Source organism: Lutjanus erythropterus, chromosome 13, assembly GCF_056507025.1.
Source record: "Lutjanus erythropterus isolate fLutEry1 chromosome 13, fLutEry1.hap2, whole genome shotgun sequence".
NCBI lineage: Eukaryota > Metazoa > Chordata > Actinopteri > Lutjaniformes > Lutjanidae > Lutjanus > Lutjanus erythropterus.
Window position 1 is genome coordinate 1,419,412 of NC_139329.1, and position 17,827 is coordinate 1,437,238.

A 17,827-nucleotide genomic window follows, 5' to 3' on the forward strand; every position below is an offset into this window, starting at 1 on the left:
TTTTCTCCAGAAAGCTTCAGTAAAAAGTGATGTACGACTATTTCCACCAGCTGCAGAGCGCAGAGAGGCTGTTAGCACAGGAGCAAGACCTCGCTGCTGCTGCTCTGCCTCATGTGAAATCTTTGATCAACTTCCTGAGACGAGTGTTAGAAATGTAACAGATCTTATTACGTCTCAGTGTGAATTGAACGAAGCAGTTTGTTTTAACCCGTCTGTCTGTCTTCATCATCACCAAGCAAAGCAGCTGCCATCCAAACAAACCGCCTGAGTGAACAAAGCGTCTGCTGCCCATTACGTGCGCACGGCAGGAAAGCACGAGCCAACGTTAACAGACTGACAGACGAAGATGAAAAAAATCAACTTGATGCCTGACTACGATCACATGGTGGTCTCTCTACTGACTACACCAGACACCACACTGTAAACACTGTGGCCCTGACACACCGGCATCAGGCTTCAGCACACCAGGCCACATCTGGGGAAATCCATCTTCCACTGTATTCAGCTGGCACGAGTATGTGTTTTCAATTCTGAGAAAACATTTTTCCACATGGTTATTTACTTTTGATTTAGAGGGAAGGGGCTGGTTCAGGTCCAGCTCTCTGTGCTGTGCTGTTACTCAGGTCAGAGCCTTTTCATGGCTCACTACTGCTATTGATTGAACTGGGACAGCTACGTTAGGATTATCCAACTGTAACATACGCATTACAACTTGCATCTTGTTTTTTGGTTTTGTCCAGCTTCTTTATCAGTCATGATTGTACTTTCCTCTCCAAGGCTATCACATTCAGGCAGGACGGTTGGAAAAACCCAACGATTTATTCAGATCATCTAAACCACTTTATTTGGTGGTCAAACACAAAGTGAGTCGGCCCTGAAATGCTGGTTTAAAAACTCTTTTCCCTTCACCATGCACCTGAAGCTGAGCCAGAAAATCCTCACCCTGCCAATAATCCCTCACTGCACAGGAAAAACAAAAAGGTTTGTTTACTCCGACCTGTGAGATCATCTGGCTGCTTGTGTTTGCTTGTGCTGTGGTTTCCTGTAACCACAGGCAACAGTGATGTCATAGTGTCTTGACACACCCTGGAGGACATTTCTGCATCACTGCAGCAAGGTGAGAAGTTAAATGGATAGTTCAGATTATTTGAAGTGAGGTTGTACGAGGTACTTCTCCACAGTCAGTGTATTACCTACAGTAGCTGGAGGTCGACACACCTGCAGCAGGAGTACAGGTGTAGGAAACTAAGCAATGTTCTGCTGCGAACAGGGTGAGCAGCAAAATGTATTTTAGACACCTCAAAAGAAAATCATTATCAGTTTAAGTGTATTTATAATATTTTCACCAGTCTTGTCAGGAAGCTCTCTCCAAAGCAATCAAACTCTTTTAGCTGTCATTTTACAGTCCCTCCAAGATTTCACGGGCCTTTTTTGAGATTGTTACAGCCTAAAATGCCTGATTTGGTGAAACTGAAGACAGCTATGATGACTGGTCAAATTTGCAGAAAAGTAGCAGAGTTTGGACAAAGTTGTAAGGTCTCACAGAATCCACAGTGATTGGTTGAATTTGTATGAACTGTTGCAATTGCAACATAACAAATTCCTGGAGGGACTGATTTTACCTCACAGAACTCACAAGCTGCTGGTCTCTCACTGACTCCATCAGTTAGTTTATTTGTGTGATTGTGTGACTTTGGTGAAACCAAACCAACCCTGGAAAACACTGAAATCCACAGCAGTACACTGCTTCACTTTGCACACTGGTGCTGCTGCTTCTCTAAACTGCCGGCGTGTCCATCTCAATCTACTGTAGATAACACACTGACTGTGGAGAAGTACCTCACACAACCACACTTCAAATAATCCAACCTATCCCTTTAAACCACTGGACAGAGTTACTTTGAAAAGATTTGACAGAGATGGAAATGGTAACACATCTAAACAGATCATATTTAGGGTGGATGATTGAAATCAGTATCATTGTATTAATAGGAATATTTTTCCAGACGGCAAAAGTATACAAAATTATATATAAGATTATCAAATGAAGTGTGTTCCACTGTTATTAAAATTTGAAATGTGCAGAACAAAATCAAAATGACTAATATAATAACTGATGGTATTTCATTAAATTCAGTTATCTCAAAACTATTAACTGGGACAAAAACTCATGAAACAATACAACTGAGAGATAGCAGTCCTGCTGATGTGCTCTTCTATGTGTGTAAAATTTTCATGGTACATATCTTGGTTCATTTCCAGTGTGATGCATGTTTGACATACTACTTGGAGAGCTGTTTCTTGTTTGCTGTCCATTAATTGGCCATTAGGCTCTAGATTTATATTTTTAACCAATTTGCTCGTTTTATGTCAGTCAGTCAGTTTTATGTTTTTTTAAGATGGAATATGTACTTAGTTCATTACTAGAAAATGAAAGTCACATCTCTGACATAGTATTCACAAACATGCTTTGGTCCTCAACAGGGCTGTGACTCTTTCTTTGAAATTCGACCATTCATCTGAATGTGGGAAAAAGTGCATTGAGCCATATGATTGTGTATGGAAGCCCTAACAGGCGAGTAAGACAAAAAATCCTGGTGTTCAGTTTTCTAGGTCTGACCTAAATTGTTGTCTCTCCTGTGTTAAATAACAGGTGGAAAAAAGTTTTGTCAGGATCATTTTTCTAAGTTTGTTGTTCTGCAACATTTTGGCCACAGGAGGCTGAAGTTTAAACAGGACTGAAAGCATTCTTATTTTCTTCCAGGTGAGTTTTAATTCCTCCATGCACTGTGAACACAACATACATTGTGTATTATCAAGTAATGTAACATTGCTGTGCACTGAAAGGTTTCAGCCCTATGTAGAACACAGGCTAGTGGTTCATTTCAGCCTCTTATGGTCCAAATGAACAGACTAGAATAGCAGATCACCAGATTTTTTTCCCCCTCACCTGCTTCTTCAGGCTTATATATAGTTGCTAACTCCAAAGAAATAAATGTCTGGACTTTCTGAAAAAGTGTCAGCCCTAATCCTTCATGAGCTGTGTGACTACATTCAACAGCAGAGGGACAATAACACAAACTATTTGACAGATTTGGACATTTTTCAGTCAGAGATCCTGGAAAAAAACAAACCTCAACTGACAAAGTTATCTGTTGAGCTTTCTCTCACCTCAGAAGCATCCTGATTGGTCCAACCACCCTAGAACCAATTACAGCTGGACTGATCAGCAATGTGGAGGAGATTCTGCTGTGGACTAATAGCAAAGCCTGTTAGAGGGCTGTACTATACTGTACTAGAGTTACATTCCGGTAAATTTTGCTCAACATGTGGCAAAAATGGGACAAGCCAAACTCTTCCCATTCAAACCATCAGAGAAAGGAAAGAACAAAGCGTTAAGTGGAACAGTTAGGATAGAAACGGACCGGTGATTGCTTCAGAGTCAGTTCAATGAGCTGCTGGTCTGTTTAGTCCACTCCCACTTCTCCTTGAACTGTCAAACAGCAGCACTGGATCAATGCACAGCACCAACCTCACACCACCCAGTCAATCTTCTACTCTCCAAGTGCAAAAACAATCTCCATGAGTTGTGCTGAGGCCCTCCCCTCCCTCACACCCCAGAGTCTGTGTACATGCCATTGATCAGGTAGTCCACCTGGGTGTAGTCCTTCCTCCTGTAGCTCTCGTAGGCCTGCGTGACGAACACGGCCACCGTGACCAAGAAGAAGAGCAGGCCGAAGAGCAGCACGGCCAGTAAAGATGCCGTGTCCACCAGCTGCCTGGTCAGAGCCGCCCCCGCTACTTCTACCACCGCAACCCTCGTTCCCGAGGTAACGGGCACATTGTGAGTGGCCGGAGCTATGGTAGTGGTAACAGTTGTGGTAGAAGACCTTGTGGGTAAGGAGGTGGTTTGAACTGGTGGCATCCTAGTACTCTGGGCATTTGGCTGAGGTGTGGCAGCTGGTGATGATGGTGGAGGAGACTTCTTTACATCTGTGGGTGTGGTGGTAGGTTTTACAGATGTTGTAGGTGCTGCTGTTGTTGCTGCTTTGGTTGTTGTGGTAGTTATTGCAGATGTTGTTGTCATAGACGTTGGTGGTGGTGTTGTTCTGGTTGTTGTAGTAGAAGTTGTTGTTGTTGTGGTTGTTGTAGTAGACGTTGTTGTGGCTGTGGTTGTTGAAGTAACCAGTGCAGGAGTTGTGTGCACATCCCTAACAGGCTCTGCAGTTGTGGGTGTAGTAGCAGCAGTGCTGGTGATGGATTCAGTGTGAGCAGCCTGCGTGGGCGAGCCTGTGGCAGCAGGTGAAGGCAGGACTGTAGGACGAGTTGCTGCCTCTGGTGATGGAGGCTCATGGTCTGGGGGTACTGGCTGTTGAGTGGATGGTGAGGCTGCATGTGACTGGTTTCCACCTTCAGACTGGTCGTGAGGCGTTAAGGACGTATCAGTGCCATTTAATTTGGAACTGTTTGAGTTCAGATTCGTCTGTGTTGTGACATTGTTCTCTGAGGAATCCTGAACTGTTGCATTTCCACTGACACCACCATTATCACCTGGGAAAACAAAAAAAAATTATATATATATGACTTAGCTCAATTGAAAATAAAACAAAATTGTGACTCATTCTTGAGAATTGGGATAAAAATCATACTTTAAGGGGGTTTCAATTTTTACTCTTCAATTATACTGGAAAATATATTTTAAAAGATCAAACTGGCTATTAAACCTTGCATCAGGCCTCCCCCTAATGATTACATTTTTTAATGGAGACATCAACTCTATCAAATGGAAAATGACGGCGTTCCATTTTTTCATTTCACAGCATAGTTGAAGTGAGCAGCCATTTTATTTTTTATTGATACTCAGAGTTTTTTTTAATGCTAATAAAAATACATACACCATAATTCTTATGTTTGTAATGTTTTGGTTTGCTTTTATTTTTTTTAATTTCTAAACTTGCTCAGTGTCAGAAAACAGCCTTGTCCCAGACAAGAATTCACAACTTCCAACAATTTAAAAATGTATTAAAAGCCTTCAAAACCTAAAACTAAGAAACCTACTGATAACATAGGGATTGAAACATGCTATTATAATCATCCTTGTTTTTAAATGGATTTTTTAATGAAAACTTTGGCTCTTTACAGTTGTGTCCCAGCTTTCCATCAACTGTCAGATTTAGACAAAAACATGATTTAATCAGGCATAAAAAGGGTCAGCTATACCCTAAGGACCCCTGTCTCACTTCCTGGTTTAAAAAAGGTGGGAATACTGCTCAAGCACTGGTATTTATTAAATAATATTGCTATCAGACGTGTCTCAACCATAACATGTCAACTCTGTAGCCCTTCTAAAAAAAAAATCTAAATATGAATTATGTTTAAAAAAGCATATTTTGATTAGCATTAAGAGAACTCAACTCACTATGAATGACGTGAAATGGGAAAAAAAACATTCTGTCAACTCCCTAAGATGTCAAATCTCCATCTGACGGAGCTAAGGTCTATATTTAATAATAGAATTTTATCACTGGGAGATTGGCTCGTTACAAGTTTTAATAGCAGAGTCTGGTCTTTTAAAATACATTTTCCAGCATAATTGAAGAGAAAAAATCAAAACCCCTCAAAATACACTTTTGTCCACATTCTCAAGTTTGAGTGAATACTGCTAACTCAAGCTCTCTCTGTCACTGCTGCATCCACATAAATACTGTAAACTCTCCTGGATTCAAATGGTGGTTCTGCTCTTTCTTTAACCATTGCCATGGTGACGTGTAGTTTTTAACTTTATTTACTATGCACACACTTAATTCCAAGTTGCTTGAATTAACTGATCAGCTGTTACAGGGTTACAGTCAGAGTTAAACTGGCTCCATGTTAGTACAGCTCATGTAAACTTGTTCTCAGATTAGATTTCTTGTATAAGCTGGTTTCTTCAGTACATATTAATATGCTGATGGAGCTTTTATACATCTGTCTACAGCCCCTCCAAGCTAAACAGTGGAGTCAGCAGTGATGAGGACTGCAGCGTAGAGGGAACGGGAAATTTCAAATTGTGAAAAACAAGAACAAAGTAGAAGCAAGATCAGAAGGCTGTATGTGTCAAACACCTGCTGCTTTTGCTTATGCGGTCTTTCAGTTTCAGCCTGTTGGTCTGGTGTTTGTCACAAGCCTACTCTATAATCATCTTTATTTGATCTGGACAGGGGGCACAAAACAGGCCTGTTTATGTTTTCTTTCAACCATAACACATGCACATACACATGGTGTGGTCAGGGGCCTGGACCATGACAAGAGACGCAGTTCTCTTTGGGATGTCTGGGGTCTGTACTATGAAGCAGGTTGATCATACCCAGAGTATCTTTAAGTGATCTGGCTTAACTAAACCTAACAAAGGCAATCGAGGATAAGCAGTCAGGGTTTCCCAAACTAGACACAAGCATGTTCACATAGACGGGCCGGTGTTTGCAGCATCTGACCAATTGCATCATGGACAAGACTACTGACAGCACACTGGCATATTTTACAAATTAAGAGCAAATTACAATATTTGACAAATACTAAAGGAGGCAGCGATTGTAATCATCATAATCCAGACTGAAATAAACACTCCTGCAGCTGCCACATGCAAATATCACTTACTGTGTGACTAATAATAATGGTAATACATTTATTCTATGAACGCTTCTCAGGATCCTCAAAGACACTTTACATCAGTTAAAATCATCAAAGGAATCACACACTAAAACATTTGTTACACACAACATTAATCACACAAAAACTGTTCGATGTATAAATTAATAGCCCCCTCTCCACATCTCCAAAGCCTCTCACATGCTCTCAGCTTGGTGTTTTCAGGAGGGTGGCACGTGTTTTCAGCTGGATAAAAAACACTTTGGACACAGAGTGTGATAACATCACTGCTCCATCATTAGAGCATGATTAGATCTGATTAAAATTACATTTATGTGTTCAATTCAATGAATGTGGTGCTTATAGGTAGATTATTCATAAGGTGTGTGAGACAGTTCTATTCTTTCAGCTGTACCTGGTGCTATCAAACTGTCTTGGGAGAGAAATATAAAACTTAATACACTTACTGATCTGCAGACAGATGATTAAATGTATTAAATGATATATGTGTGAGTGCAGTCCTCTGTTCTTCATATGGATACATGTAGGATAACACACCTATTGGTCAGAGCGCAGTATAAAAAAGACTTGGGAGCAAATAAAAGGTAAATATAAAAACATAATTCAAAGCAGTGTGGTTTGTTTCACAGCTTTATAAGTACATGTACAAGGTTCAATTAGTCTGTCTTGTTGGATGATATCAGTATAATAAAAGCACAATGAAATAACACTCTTCCTTACTCAGCGCACCAAGCTCCACAGGATCTCAGTAACGCCCAGTGCTGTTCAATAAAGTGATCTGATTGGTCAAGCAGGTGGTGCTTTATCCACACTGAACATCACCTGCTCCAGAACAGGACGGGCATTCAGCCTAAGTTTCCACGGCGATGTACCCCAGTAAGAAGTGAAACAGTGTCGCAGTACTGAAAACGCAGAGTTAACCCTGAAAGTTAACATGGTAGCCACAAATTCTGCTTCGTAGTACAGGCCCCTGGCCTCACTGTGACAAACAGTGTGATCCTGACTAGTAGGTAGTATCAGGATACTGGTTATCAACTGCCTCCATCAACTCTGGGTGCTCCAATCCAGAATATCAGTGTGACACAGGCAGAACCATGAGTGGAGGATTTAGTATGACATGAGATGAAACAGTGATCGCACAATGTACAATGTAATCACATAACTAAAAGAATAACAAGGAGGAGAATAAGAAGCTGTAGAAACACTAGAAATCAGAAATCCAAATAGAAATTTCAAAGCATTTAAAGCAAGACTATGGCTATGAATAAGTGCAGGAATTATATGTCTTCCATACTATTATGGACATGCGATTCACATAAAAAGTCATGTAGAATTGTTTCCGCGAAAGCAGAGAGGACAGTTGTTAATGAACAGGTTTATCTGAATGAAATGTTGCATTCATAATCAAGGGAGTGTGGATTATTTTTCCTCATTAAAGTATAAAACAGTATAACACAGTTTTTAATTCCATTTATCATCATAAAGTTGTCTCTTGTTATTCTGAGCTCCATTGATGGAATAGGAGAGTAAGAGAGTATTTTATTTGGGCCACCAAATAAATAAAAGACTATGGATGAAATTTCACAAATTTACAATTGAAAATGTGTATACTGTTTTACTGGTGAGAGGAAAACATGAGAAGCTGTTAATTCCACCAAAATGCACTTATTTTGTCTTATTATGAAGCAAGCTAAAATGTCTCATTTTGTTTTCCTGATGAGAAGAAATAAAAATAATAAGATGGCTTACTAACTAAGCCCTAAATACATTTACAATTAAAATGTGTATGATTTCCATAACATGTGTCAAGATAATGCAAGGTGATGCATAATAAAGAAAGCAGGAAATATTCACATTTAAGAAGCAGAAATCACAGAAATTTGACTTTTCTTTTAAAAATTCCTCAAACTAACTGATCATTTATCAAAATAGTTGGTGATTAATTAATCAATCAATTCATTATTAATTAATCGTTGCAGCTCTAGTCCAGACAATATTGGGTGATATGGAAATTGTAGTAAAAATGGTGAGGAACATTCATATACACACAAATTAACTCTTCCAAAGATTTATTGACAGGGCCTATTATAAATTGGGTCATGATGGTTTGTCATTTTTAAAAAGTAGGTCCCCAGAAAAGGGGAAAGGGAAAAAGTTTGGGAAACACTGATGTAATTGGTCAGTATAACATTGGCAGGTATCTCTGCTGCTTTGATTTCTGATCCTCTATGAAATCTCTTTCTCTCTGATGCACAAACACAGAACACAGAAGTAAAGATTCTATTTTTCTCAGAATAACTCAGTACCTAAGCTTAGTCTCACATCACTCCCTCTGAGTGATACGTCCCCAGAAACGTTCTAAAGAAACACCTTGTTTGTGGTTTACTCGCTCATGAAGATAACCAGCTATGGTCAGTTGGAAATGCAGTAACTATACAGAACATTCCACTGGTGACAAGTTTTGACTGCAGATCAAAAGATAAACAAACCGGAACTTCTCAAACCTCTCCTTCAGCCTAATCCACTCTTCATCAAAACACTCAGTACGTTATAAACACTCAAAAGTTCTGCCAAAACATGACTTTAGAAAATATTTTGTCAAAACAGCTTTGTTTGCTACAATCTGCTCTGCTCTGAAAAAAAAACATCAGATATAGAGGACAAGCTCCGTGTAACAAATAAAACCATATTACACAGAAAAGTGAATGATGGAAAAACCTTATTTATAGGCTCCAAACCTAAGACAGTGTCATCTACACTAACTGTGTGTAGACATAACAGGGTGAAGAAACAAAAAAACCAAAGGCTTGATTTGAGGTACAACAGTGTGACAAGAGGAGAAGGAGGAGGGCTCTGTCTTTATTAGTCACATTTAAAAGATAATGTGAACAATCTAACTCGCCTATCTCAACAACTGCTCATCTGATCTACTTCAAACTTGAAAGGTGCATTTCTGAGGACCCATGGAAGCGCAGTGTTGAATATGGTGTAATTTTGAAACATTCAATATGAATACATTTTGAGTAAGCAGTGCTGTATGCTGCAGCAGGGGCTGCGACTTCATGCATCAATGTAACAATGTCAGCGAGTACGACACCGGTGTGTCACAAAGATGGCTGTGCCCGGTCAAATATGTTTTCACCAGAGGACAAGCTGCAGTTACAAGCCTCTCTCACAATCATCTAAACTATGGGAGTATTTTAGACAGAGACCCAAGGATATAGTGCTCTGCAAGCTACCCAAACTGGACATGTCTCATCACAGCAGTACGACTGCTCTGCATGAGCACTTCAAGTGCAGCACTTTGTCAAGAGAGCAGCAACAGCAGAGCATCCAAGCAGGATATATTAGGGTTATCACCAGGCAAAACATGTTTGTGTTAGCAGTCACTCACTCTTAATTTTCTAAAGGTTTCTTTATTGTTCCCTTGTTTGAAGTAATTTATGCACTGATGCTGTTAATGTAATTTTACACAATGCATCATGCAACATTTTTCTGTATTTTCTGCTTACATTAACTACCCTGTATGAGACAGAAAATGTCTTAAACTAACATTTGCAAATGTTGTTGTAGTCTGTAAATAGTTTATTCTCCTCTCCCCACACATGCAACAATACATTTGCCAGTGATTATCTTAGCAGCATATTTGTCCAGTGAGAAAATAAATCTTCCTGTCTACCATCAGCTGTGCTTTCAAATAAAAAGCACAAAAAGGCCCTAAAAATAATCATTAAAAAAAATTATCGTAATACAGCGGTGGTGTACATATTAGATGATGATTAATTGTTAGCCTCTATCAATCAAGTAATATAGTAAAATAATATCTAGAATAATTGATAAATTAGTCAATAAATTAACTGACTAATCAAAAAAAGTTAAGTGCAGCCTTAAAGACCCAAATGCATCTACTGGAGCACGTCAGTTGATGCTCCTACGGCGCACTGCAGGCTTCAGATTTAAAATGCCAACACCACAGAAGAAGCAGTATTTTAGGAAAAGGTTGCTCTTTATATGTATCTATTTCTTAAGTATTATCATTGTTAATAATAGTTTATTTCTTTAACAAAATATTGTCTTCTGAGGTAAAAAATCCTCACATTTTTCCAGGTCAGTCTATATCATGATTAAGTTTTGCAAAGTATTCATGTTTTTGTATTAAGGCAGCAGGATCATTTACATTAGTGATGATGTTTTGGACCAGAGCAGACAGCAAACTGAACACCAATACACACCGAGGAGATGAAGTGAAAGAAACAGCTCTGGACATTTCATCATGGTTTACAATAATGCAGTGCAGTGACAGATGTTTCATGCAAGGAGACGAGTGTCTGTCTGTCTGTAACTGTAAAAGCAACTCCAGTCTGCAGTGTATAAGCCCCAGAACTGTACATTAACATCCAGATTCTTGTTTAAAAAGTTATTATATCATGTTGACGCTTCACACACTCACTCCCCCTCCCTCCCTCCTTTCTGCTATCTTTCTCTCCTCCTGCACAATTATGATTAATCATGGAGTAATTGAATATTTAAAAGTACACAAACTGGACTTGGAGTAAAAAAAAATCAAACAACAAAACTGTACAGTACAGACCTTTACAGTAATATTCTGATTTATGGTCAAAAAAAGTTTGTGTATCACATCGACACATCTGTCGATATTCACATGCTCTCTCCTACTCTCTCTCTCCCTCCCTCTCTGCTGAAGGTCAGCTTTTTTTGTTTTACCTGGTTTCAGACAGAGCTGCAGCTCCATCAGCAGAAACAAGTTTGGTGTGGGTACGTCACAGAAGTTTGGCGTGTGTCAGGATGCTTTCAGTGCGTGTTCTGACTTTTAAAACAACGGCTATACTTCAAAACACGAGCGTCAGATGCTTTTAGTGTATTTGGGCCTTTAGACTTTATGCCCCGAGCCAAGAAGAAAGAGGGTTTTGATTTAACCCTGTCCCTCAAGGGTGCTGTTTATACCCAACAAGGTGTAATGTATTTGAATGTTTCACTACCCTACACAGCCAGTCTCGAGTGACAAGTGTTTGGATGAGTAGTTCTCAAGAAAACTGCAAGCAGCAACACCAGAGGCAGAGTCATCATCCCATTTAGAACAGGCACTGCACTAGTATTTGTAAAGGCATGTCAGACTTATGCTGCATCATGCAGCTACAGCTTCTTTCTGAGTAAATCCTGGCTCATACTCACATCCATTGGAGCAGTTAGCTTGTGTTGTGTCAGGCTGGGTTGTGAGGGCTGCTTGAACTGGGCCCTTTCTAGCTACTGCGGAGGAGATGTCGATGAGGAGCAGCAGCAGGCAGAGGAGGTGAAGACACACCAATGGACTCAGCTGGAGCTTCGAAGGATACAGGGACATGTTGGGCACAGACACACACACTCATACACACTAACTTGAAGCAACACAGTCACATAGGCCTATAGTGAATGTATACACACACACATACACATACACACACACAACCACACACACACACACACACACACAGGGAAGCTCTGATGAAACTGGAGGATGGAGACCGAGAGGAAACAACAGCAGCATCCACTTTCTGGGCCTACACAAGATATAAACAACAACACAAGTAGCCATTAGAGATGTGGAAGAGATACTCTTTGTGTTTTAGATTTCTTTACCTGTTTTTGTGTACATTTCAGTGCTCTAAGAAAACTGACATGCAGAGATGCGAAACTTGCTTGTGACAGATGTATCAAATAGACAGTGAGAACATTTTATTTTACTGTTATATCAAAGATTTGTTATCATGTATTAATGCACCTGAAACAGAAACAACAGCAGATTAATCCACATTTGGTGCGCTGGTACTAGTAAAGTATTTAGTACAGCAGGACTTTGCGTGTGTGACATTGAGTCAAAATAAAATACAATACCTTTACATGTCTTTGATTTACAGCAAAGTTTGTACGCTAAAGTCAGCAGCAGTAAGACTGGCTGTTCGTATAATTTTGGTTGAATTCGTACAAATTTTGAAATGTGATCAGAGTTGTCACCTCAGGCAGGAGTAGCAGATTCTAGCTAACACTGGGTGAGAGGAGGCCGCAGGGTACATCACCCAGAACAGGTCCAGAGTCCACCACAGACCTCGTTACTGAGGCAGTTCTCTGACAAGAACCTGTAACTTATCTCAGCTACAACTTGAAAGCTCTAGTTGTGATTACATTTTCTTTCTTAGTTGTCTGTGTCATAGAAACAAGTAAAGTTCAGATAAATTTGTTTTGACATTAAACAGGCTTTTTATTTCATTTATCAGTGTCAAAGATGCCCAATTACATCTATTCTCATTCAATAGGATAAAAAACAGATCATGAACATATCAAAAGGGGTGAATACTTTTTCTAAGCAATGTAAAAAAAAAAAGTAACTCAATAGCTGCCTTTGAATTACTGATATTTTCTGATACATTTAAATAGTCTGATTAGTCCTCGTCAAGGCAGGCTACAATTTATATAAAAAAAAAAAATTTCCAGTCATTTAGGTATAAACAAATTCTACTGAAAGCTACAAGGCTTTTGTAAAAAGTGTCTGTATTATCCAGTTTAATGCTGCATATTTGTAGGTTTGAAAGAAAGTTTGATTCAAAGTAGGGCTGCAGGATAAGTCATCTTGTGATTTTTTTGACAGAAATTGGGATTGCAATATGCCATACAATTAGTGGGGATCATCATTTTTGAATTACAATTTTCATTTGTACAATAAAAAACAAAACAACAACAAAAAAATAAAATAAAAATAACAATAAATAAATAATAAAAATAATAAAAATAACAATAACAATGATGTATTTGTTGAAGTCTGTACCAAACAAACATGTTTTCTTTCATCTGGGGAACAAGACTTTTAGGACAGGGCATTAATGCAGCTCTACAGTACCTCATATATATGATGATATAATGATGTTTTCGCACACATTTGTCCTTTAAAAAAAAAAAAAAAAAAAAAAAAAAAAATCACATTTGCAGTTCCATTTTGCAGTTTTGATAATATTGCAAATATTTCTCTATTATTCTACTTCAGAGATGCAGAAAATCATCCAAAGCTCATAGTAAGTGCTACAATCCCACCTTCCCAAATTACTGCAAACAGCATTCAGCCTTTTACTATAAAATGTAAGCAACACTTAAAGCAGACAGAAGTTTGGCTCACAGCCTTTTCTTAGGAACAGGCCAAACATGTAGAATGGATGCCATCTAGTGTCCAGAATAGTGCAAGTGTGAGTTTGTGCGGTGGAGGCAGCAACCCCATTCATTAATGTTCATCTTATTCATCTAAGGCCTGAAACCTTTTCTGTAAGTGCATTATGATTTTACATAACAGGAAGAAATTTCTTATCAATGTTATTTTACTCCAGGCTCAAGTTATGAAAGCCTGGAGTAAAACATACTGAGGTGTTAAACAATAATGCTTTAACACCTCCCTTTCAGATGCTGTAATCAGAACTAAATTAAACATAAAGTGCTGCCTGAGTAATAATCTTATTTGTTTTCTGATATCTGACTATGTTGATTTTTTTATGTCCTTTTGATTTCACACCTTGAACATATTCTACTGTTTTTTTCTCAATAAATCATATTCAAATGTGCAACGAGAGAAACAGTGCCAGCTAAATTTCATAACACTAGTGTTTTTGAATACAAATCAAATAGCTGTGGTTGTTGATTGTGTTGAGACCTACCACTACCAAGGCTCCAATCACCTCCTGTAACTGGCAGAGACAGTAGTGGTGTGTTGGTGCCCTCTAGTGAGTCACACTGCTGAAGCTAGACTGTCTCTGTGTGCAGAGAGGCTGTGACCAGCAGAATGAAAAGTTTCATACATACACAGCTGCTTTGGATGACACATCACTAGTGTTTCATGTAGAGTCGGATATGCTGGTTGTTCATGTGTGCAAAATTGGAAATATAACAGTTACTCCTGTTCAGATTAGGGCTCTATAATTAAGCGTAATTGCAATAAAATCAAAATACGGCCAATTGCAGAACTGGAATCGCAGAACTGCATTTTTCTGAAAAAGTAAAAATGTGTGAGAAAACAGCATTATAATGAGGTACTGTAGTGATGACCTATAAATCTTGTTCTGCAGATGAAAGAAAACATGTTTGTTTGATTCAGACCTCAAAAAATATCACATCATCACAATTTCTATAGCTTTTTTTCCAGTGAACATGAAAATTGTAATGCAAAACTGTTCATTTCCACTGACTGTATCACATAGTGCAATTTCAGTCAAAATAATTGCAGTATGACTTTTTTACCAGGTCAGGTTCGGGTTAGCCCTGATACAACTTTGCACATTGCAGTTATTTTTGCTGCTAAATAAAAGACATTTCATGAAGCTGCAGTTATTTTTGTGTTTTAAATGTGCTTCTTTGCTTCATGGATAGAACAGTTAACCTGATAGTCATGTGAATGTGGAAACTGGTTTAGCCAGAACATCACTGAATAATTACAATGAACCTGATCTATTAAACCAAGAAGGAATGGAACATGAGACAGGATCAAAGACACAGACAGAAACTGCTGGAGAGAGATGAAGACAGGGAGACACACACATGACCCATGGTGTTTGCTTTTCACTTTTCATATCATTTCCAGGACAGCAAATTTTAATTTCACAATAACATGTTTTAAATTATTGACTCTTCTGATACCTTTTACCTGCAGATATAATATGTAGGCCGATTTTTTTAGGGATGCACAATATAGATTTTTTTTTTCAGCTCATAAACAATAATTACCAGCTTCCCACGGCTGACACTGATAAGATAACTCATAATTTCACATTTTGCATTTTAATAAGAAGTTCATATAACTTGTACTTTTTGCACACCTGAGGGTAATAAAGGATACAATGTAATCAGTGAGGCTGTGCAATAAATCAATGTTATATTGATATTATGATATGGAACAACATCTGGTCTTAGATTTTGGATATCGCTATTTTGTGAGATGCCATCAGTGTTGTCTTTTCCTGGTTTTAAAAGCTACATTACAGTAAAGTGAGGTCACTCTCTGAACTTTGCAAATATACATTGTTTTCACAGAACATTTTGCCTTCCAAATTCACATGAAATGCTGTAACCATCTGTCAAAACAGATATTATTATAGCTAATATTGGCAATAATTTAATCAACAGAATAATAAATAATAAATGTTGCATTATTGCCCTAATATTTATCTTGCATTCCTAGTATTTAGTCAGCCCCCCCCCCCCCCCCCCCAAAAAAAAACCCAATATGCTGTTTGCACACTGTCACAACACACACACACTCATTTCAGACAGTGTGCTTGAGCATATGTACGTGGCTTCAAGGATCTACAGTAAAGATGCAGGCTAAAAATATGGTATAAATAACATTATTTTCATTCAACTTGACATGTTGGGGCTTTAGGAGACTTGGATTACACCAGATGAGCAGTATGGAGACATTTTATATTTTTATTCTGTTGATTTTTTGCATGTGAAAACTGGTCGCTATTCACTTCAACTGTTTGGGAGTAGGGATGTCCCGATACAACTTTTTCACTTCCAATATGATACCGATATTGCAGCCTTGAGTATTGGCCAATACCGATACTGATCAGATACGATATCAGCACGAATCATACATGCTTTTATTACTTATTTTGTAGTGTGGAATGTTAGAAAAGGCTTGATCAAGTGATGTTACTCAAACAGAGAACAATAGTCAGCAACCAGAGTCACCTATGGATAGAAGTGCTGGAGCGGAAAATGGACTGCTTATCAGAGCGCTTATAGTTTTCCTGTGAAACTCCAGCAGTGTTTTGTGGACTAAAAAAAAAAAAAAAAAAAAGAAAACTAACCCTGACCTTCAATTTGCATTAGATAATGACTGAATTTTCATTTTTGGGTGAACTATCCCTTTAAACGCAGTTTTTAAATGTACAACGCATTTAAAACTGAATTTACTAATAGGAGTAATGCATTAAATATCAAACACCCTGTCATTTAAGTCATTGAAGTCTGGTTCCATTCAGCTTCAGCACAACTTTACACAGCGACCAGCCCTGAATGTAAACAGATACATTCAAAGGTCAGTGCAGATGTCTACGTGGAGAGAAGTCGTCTGCTGCCTTCACTGTCCATCTCTGTCAACACTCAAGTTTCCATTCAAAGGAGAACGCCTCAGGACCAAATCCCAGTCAAAAATCTGCATGTTTAACACTGAACAAGACTCATTTAAATACCAAACAGCACATGCCGTAATTTGTCTCTCTCTCTTTGCAATACAACTGTTTGTTCACATTCACTGTAACTCAAAGACAGAGCACCGTGTGAAGCACCCAGAGGGTTAGTTACACGTTTATGGAGCTAGATGTTGGTTAATGCGTATGTGTCGTGCATTACACTGAGCAGCTCTCATTAGTTATTGTGTGTGTGGTAATTCTGGAAGTCACCAAAGCTAACTTCACTTCAGAGGGGTAACCCCTGCCAACACGGTGACACCGACTAACGTAGACACAGTTCAAAATTAATGTGCTGAGATAACACCTTCAACAGCTAGCTCACAGCTAGTTAGCATATCAGTAAAAAGCATGAACTTAAATGAGTTCATGTTAAATGGTGAAAAGATACAGAGAAGACAGATAACAGGCTAGGCTAGGTCAGGCTAACAAGCTATTTTCTTCTCTGGATCATTTTATGTGAGCTAACTGCTAACATGCTGACTACAGCTGTGATCTAGCAGACTTACCCGCGATATGTTGAGACTCAGTTATCAAATACCACAAGACAGACAGAATCCAGCTCAAGTCAACACTTCCTAGAAGCACGAGCTAAGCTTCTTCTTCTTCAGCTTTATTTCTGGCAGCGTTCTTCTTCTTCTCCTTCTAATTCTTCTGCTTCGTCTTCTTCCTCGAGGTTTATGGGCAAACAACGATATGGTACATTACCGCCACCACCTGGTATGGAGTGTAGATCAGGACTGATAGATAGATAGATAGATAGATAGATAGATAGATAGATAGATAGATAGATAGATAGATAGATAGATACTAATGCATTTATTCTGTTAGTTTATCTTTTTAATAAGAAAATAACACCAAAATGTAAACTTTTTGAAATAATTTATATATTTATCATTATACATGCCATCACATGTAGTAAACTGTAATGATTGCATATATTCACCGCAGTT

The 17,827-nt window shown here is 38.5% G+C and overlaps 1 protein-coding gene across 1 annotated transcript; it reads right to left on the reverse strand.

Moving 5' to 3' along the window:
* Nucleotides 1–1,969: 1,969 nt before the first annotated feature.
* On the reverse strand, nucleotides 1,970–17,515 carry c13h11orf24 (chromosome 13 C11orf24 homolog). The gene is made up of 3 exons (XM_084733990.1): nucleotides 17,384–17,515; nucleotides 11,842–12,206; nucleotides 1,970–4,551 (listed from the first exon to the last, which is right to left on the reverse strand). Exons 2-3 carry the CDS (start codon nucleotides 12,008–12,010, stop codon nucleotides 3,611–3,613), a joined length of 1,110 nt encoding a protein of 369 aa, XP_084590116.1. The 5' UTR covers nucleotides 12,011–12,206; nucleotides 17,384–17,515; the 3' UTR covers nucleotides 1,970–3,610.
* Between the last annotated feature and the right edge of the window lie 312 nt (nucleotides 17,516–17,827).

Coding starts and splice junctions, on each gene's coding strand:
- c13h11orf24 (XM_084733990.1), bottom strand. CDS start 12,010: ATGTCCCTGTATCCTTCGAAGCTCCAGCTGAGTCCATTGGTGTGTCTT. Junction 4,552..11,841: donor AGCTAACTGCTCCAATGGAT/GTGAGTATGAGC, acceptor TTGTTTTCCCAG/GTGATAATGGTGGTGTCAGT.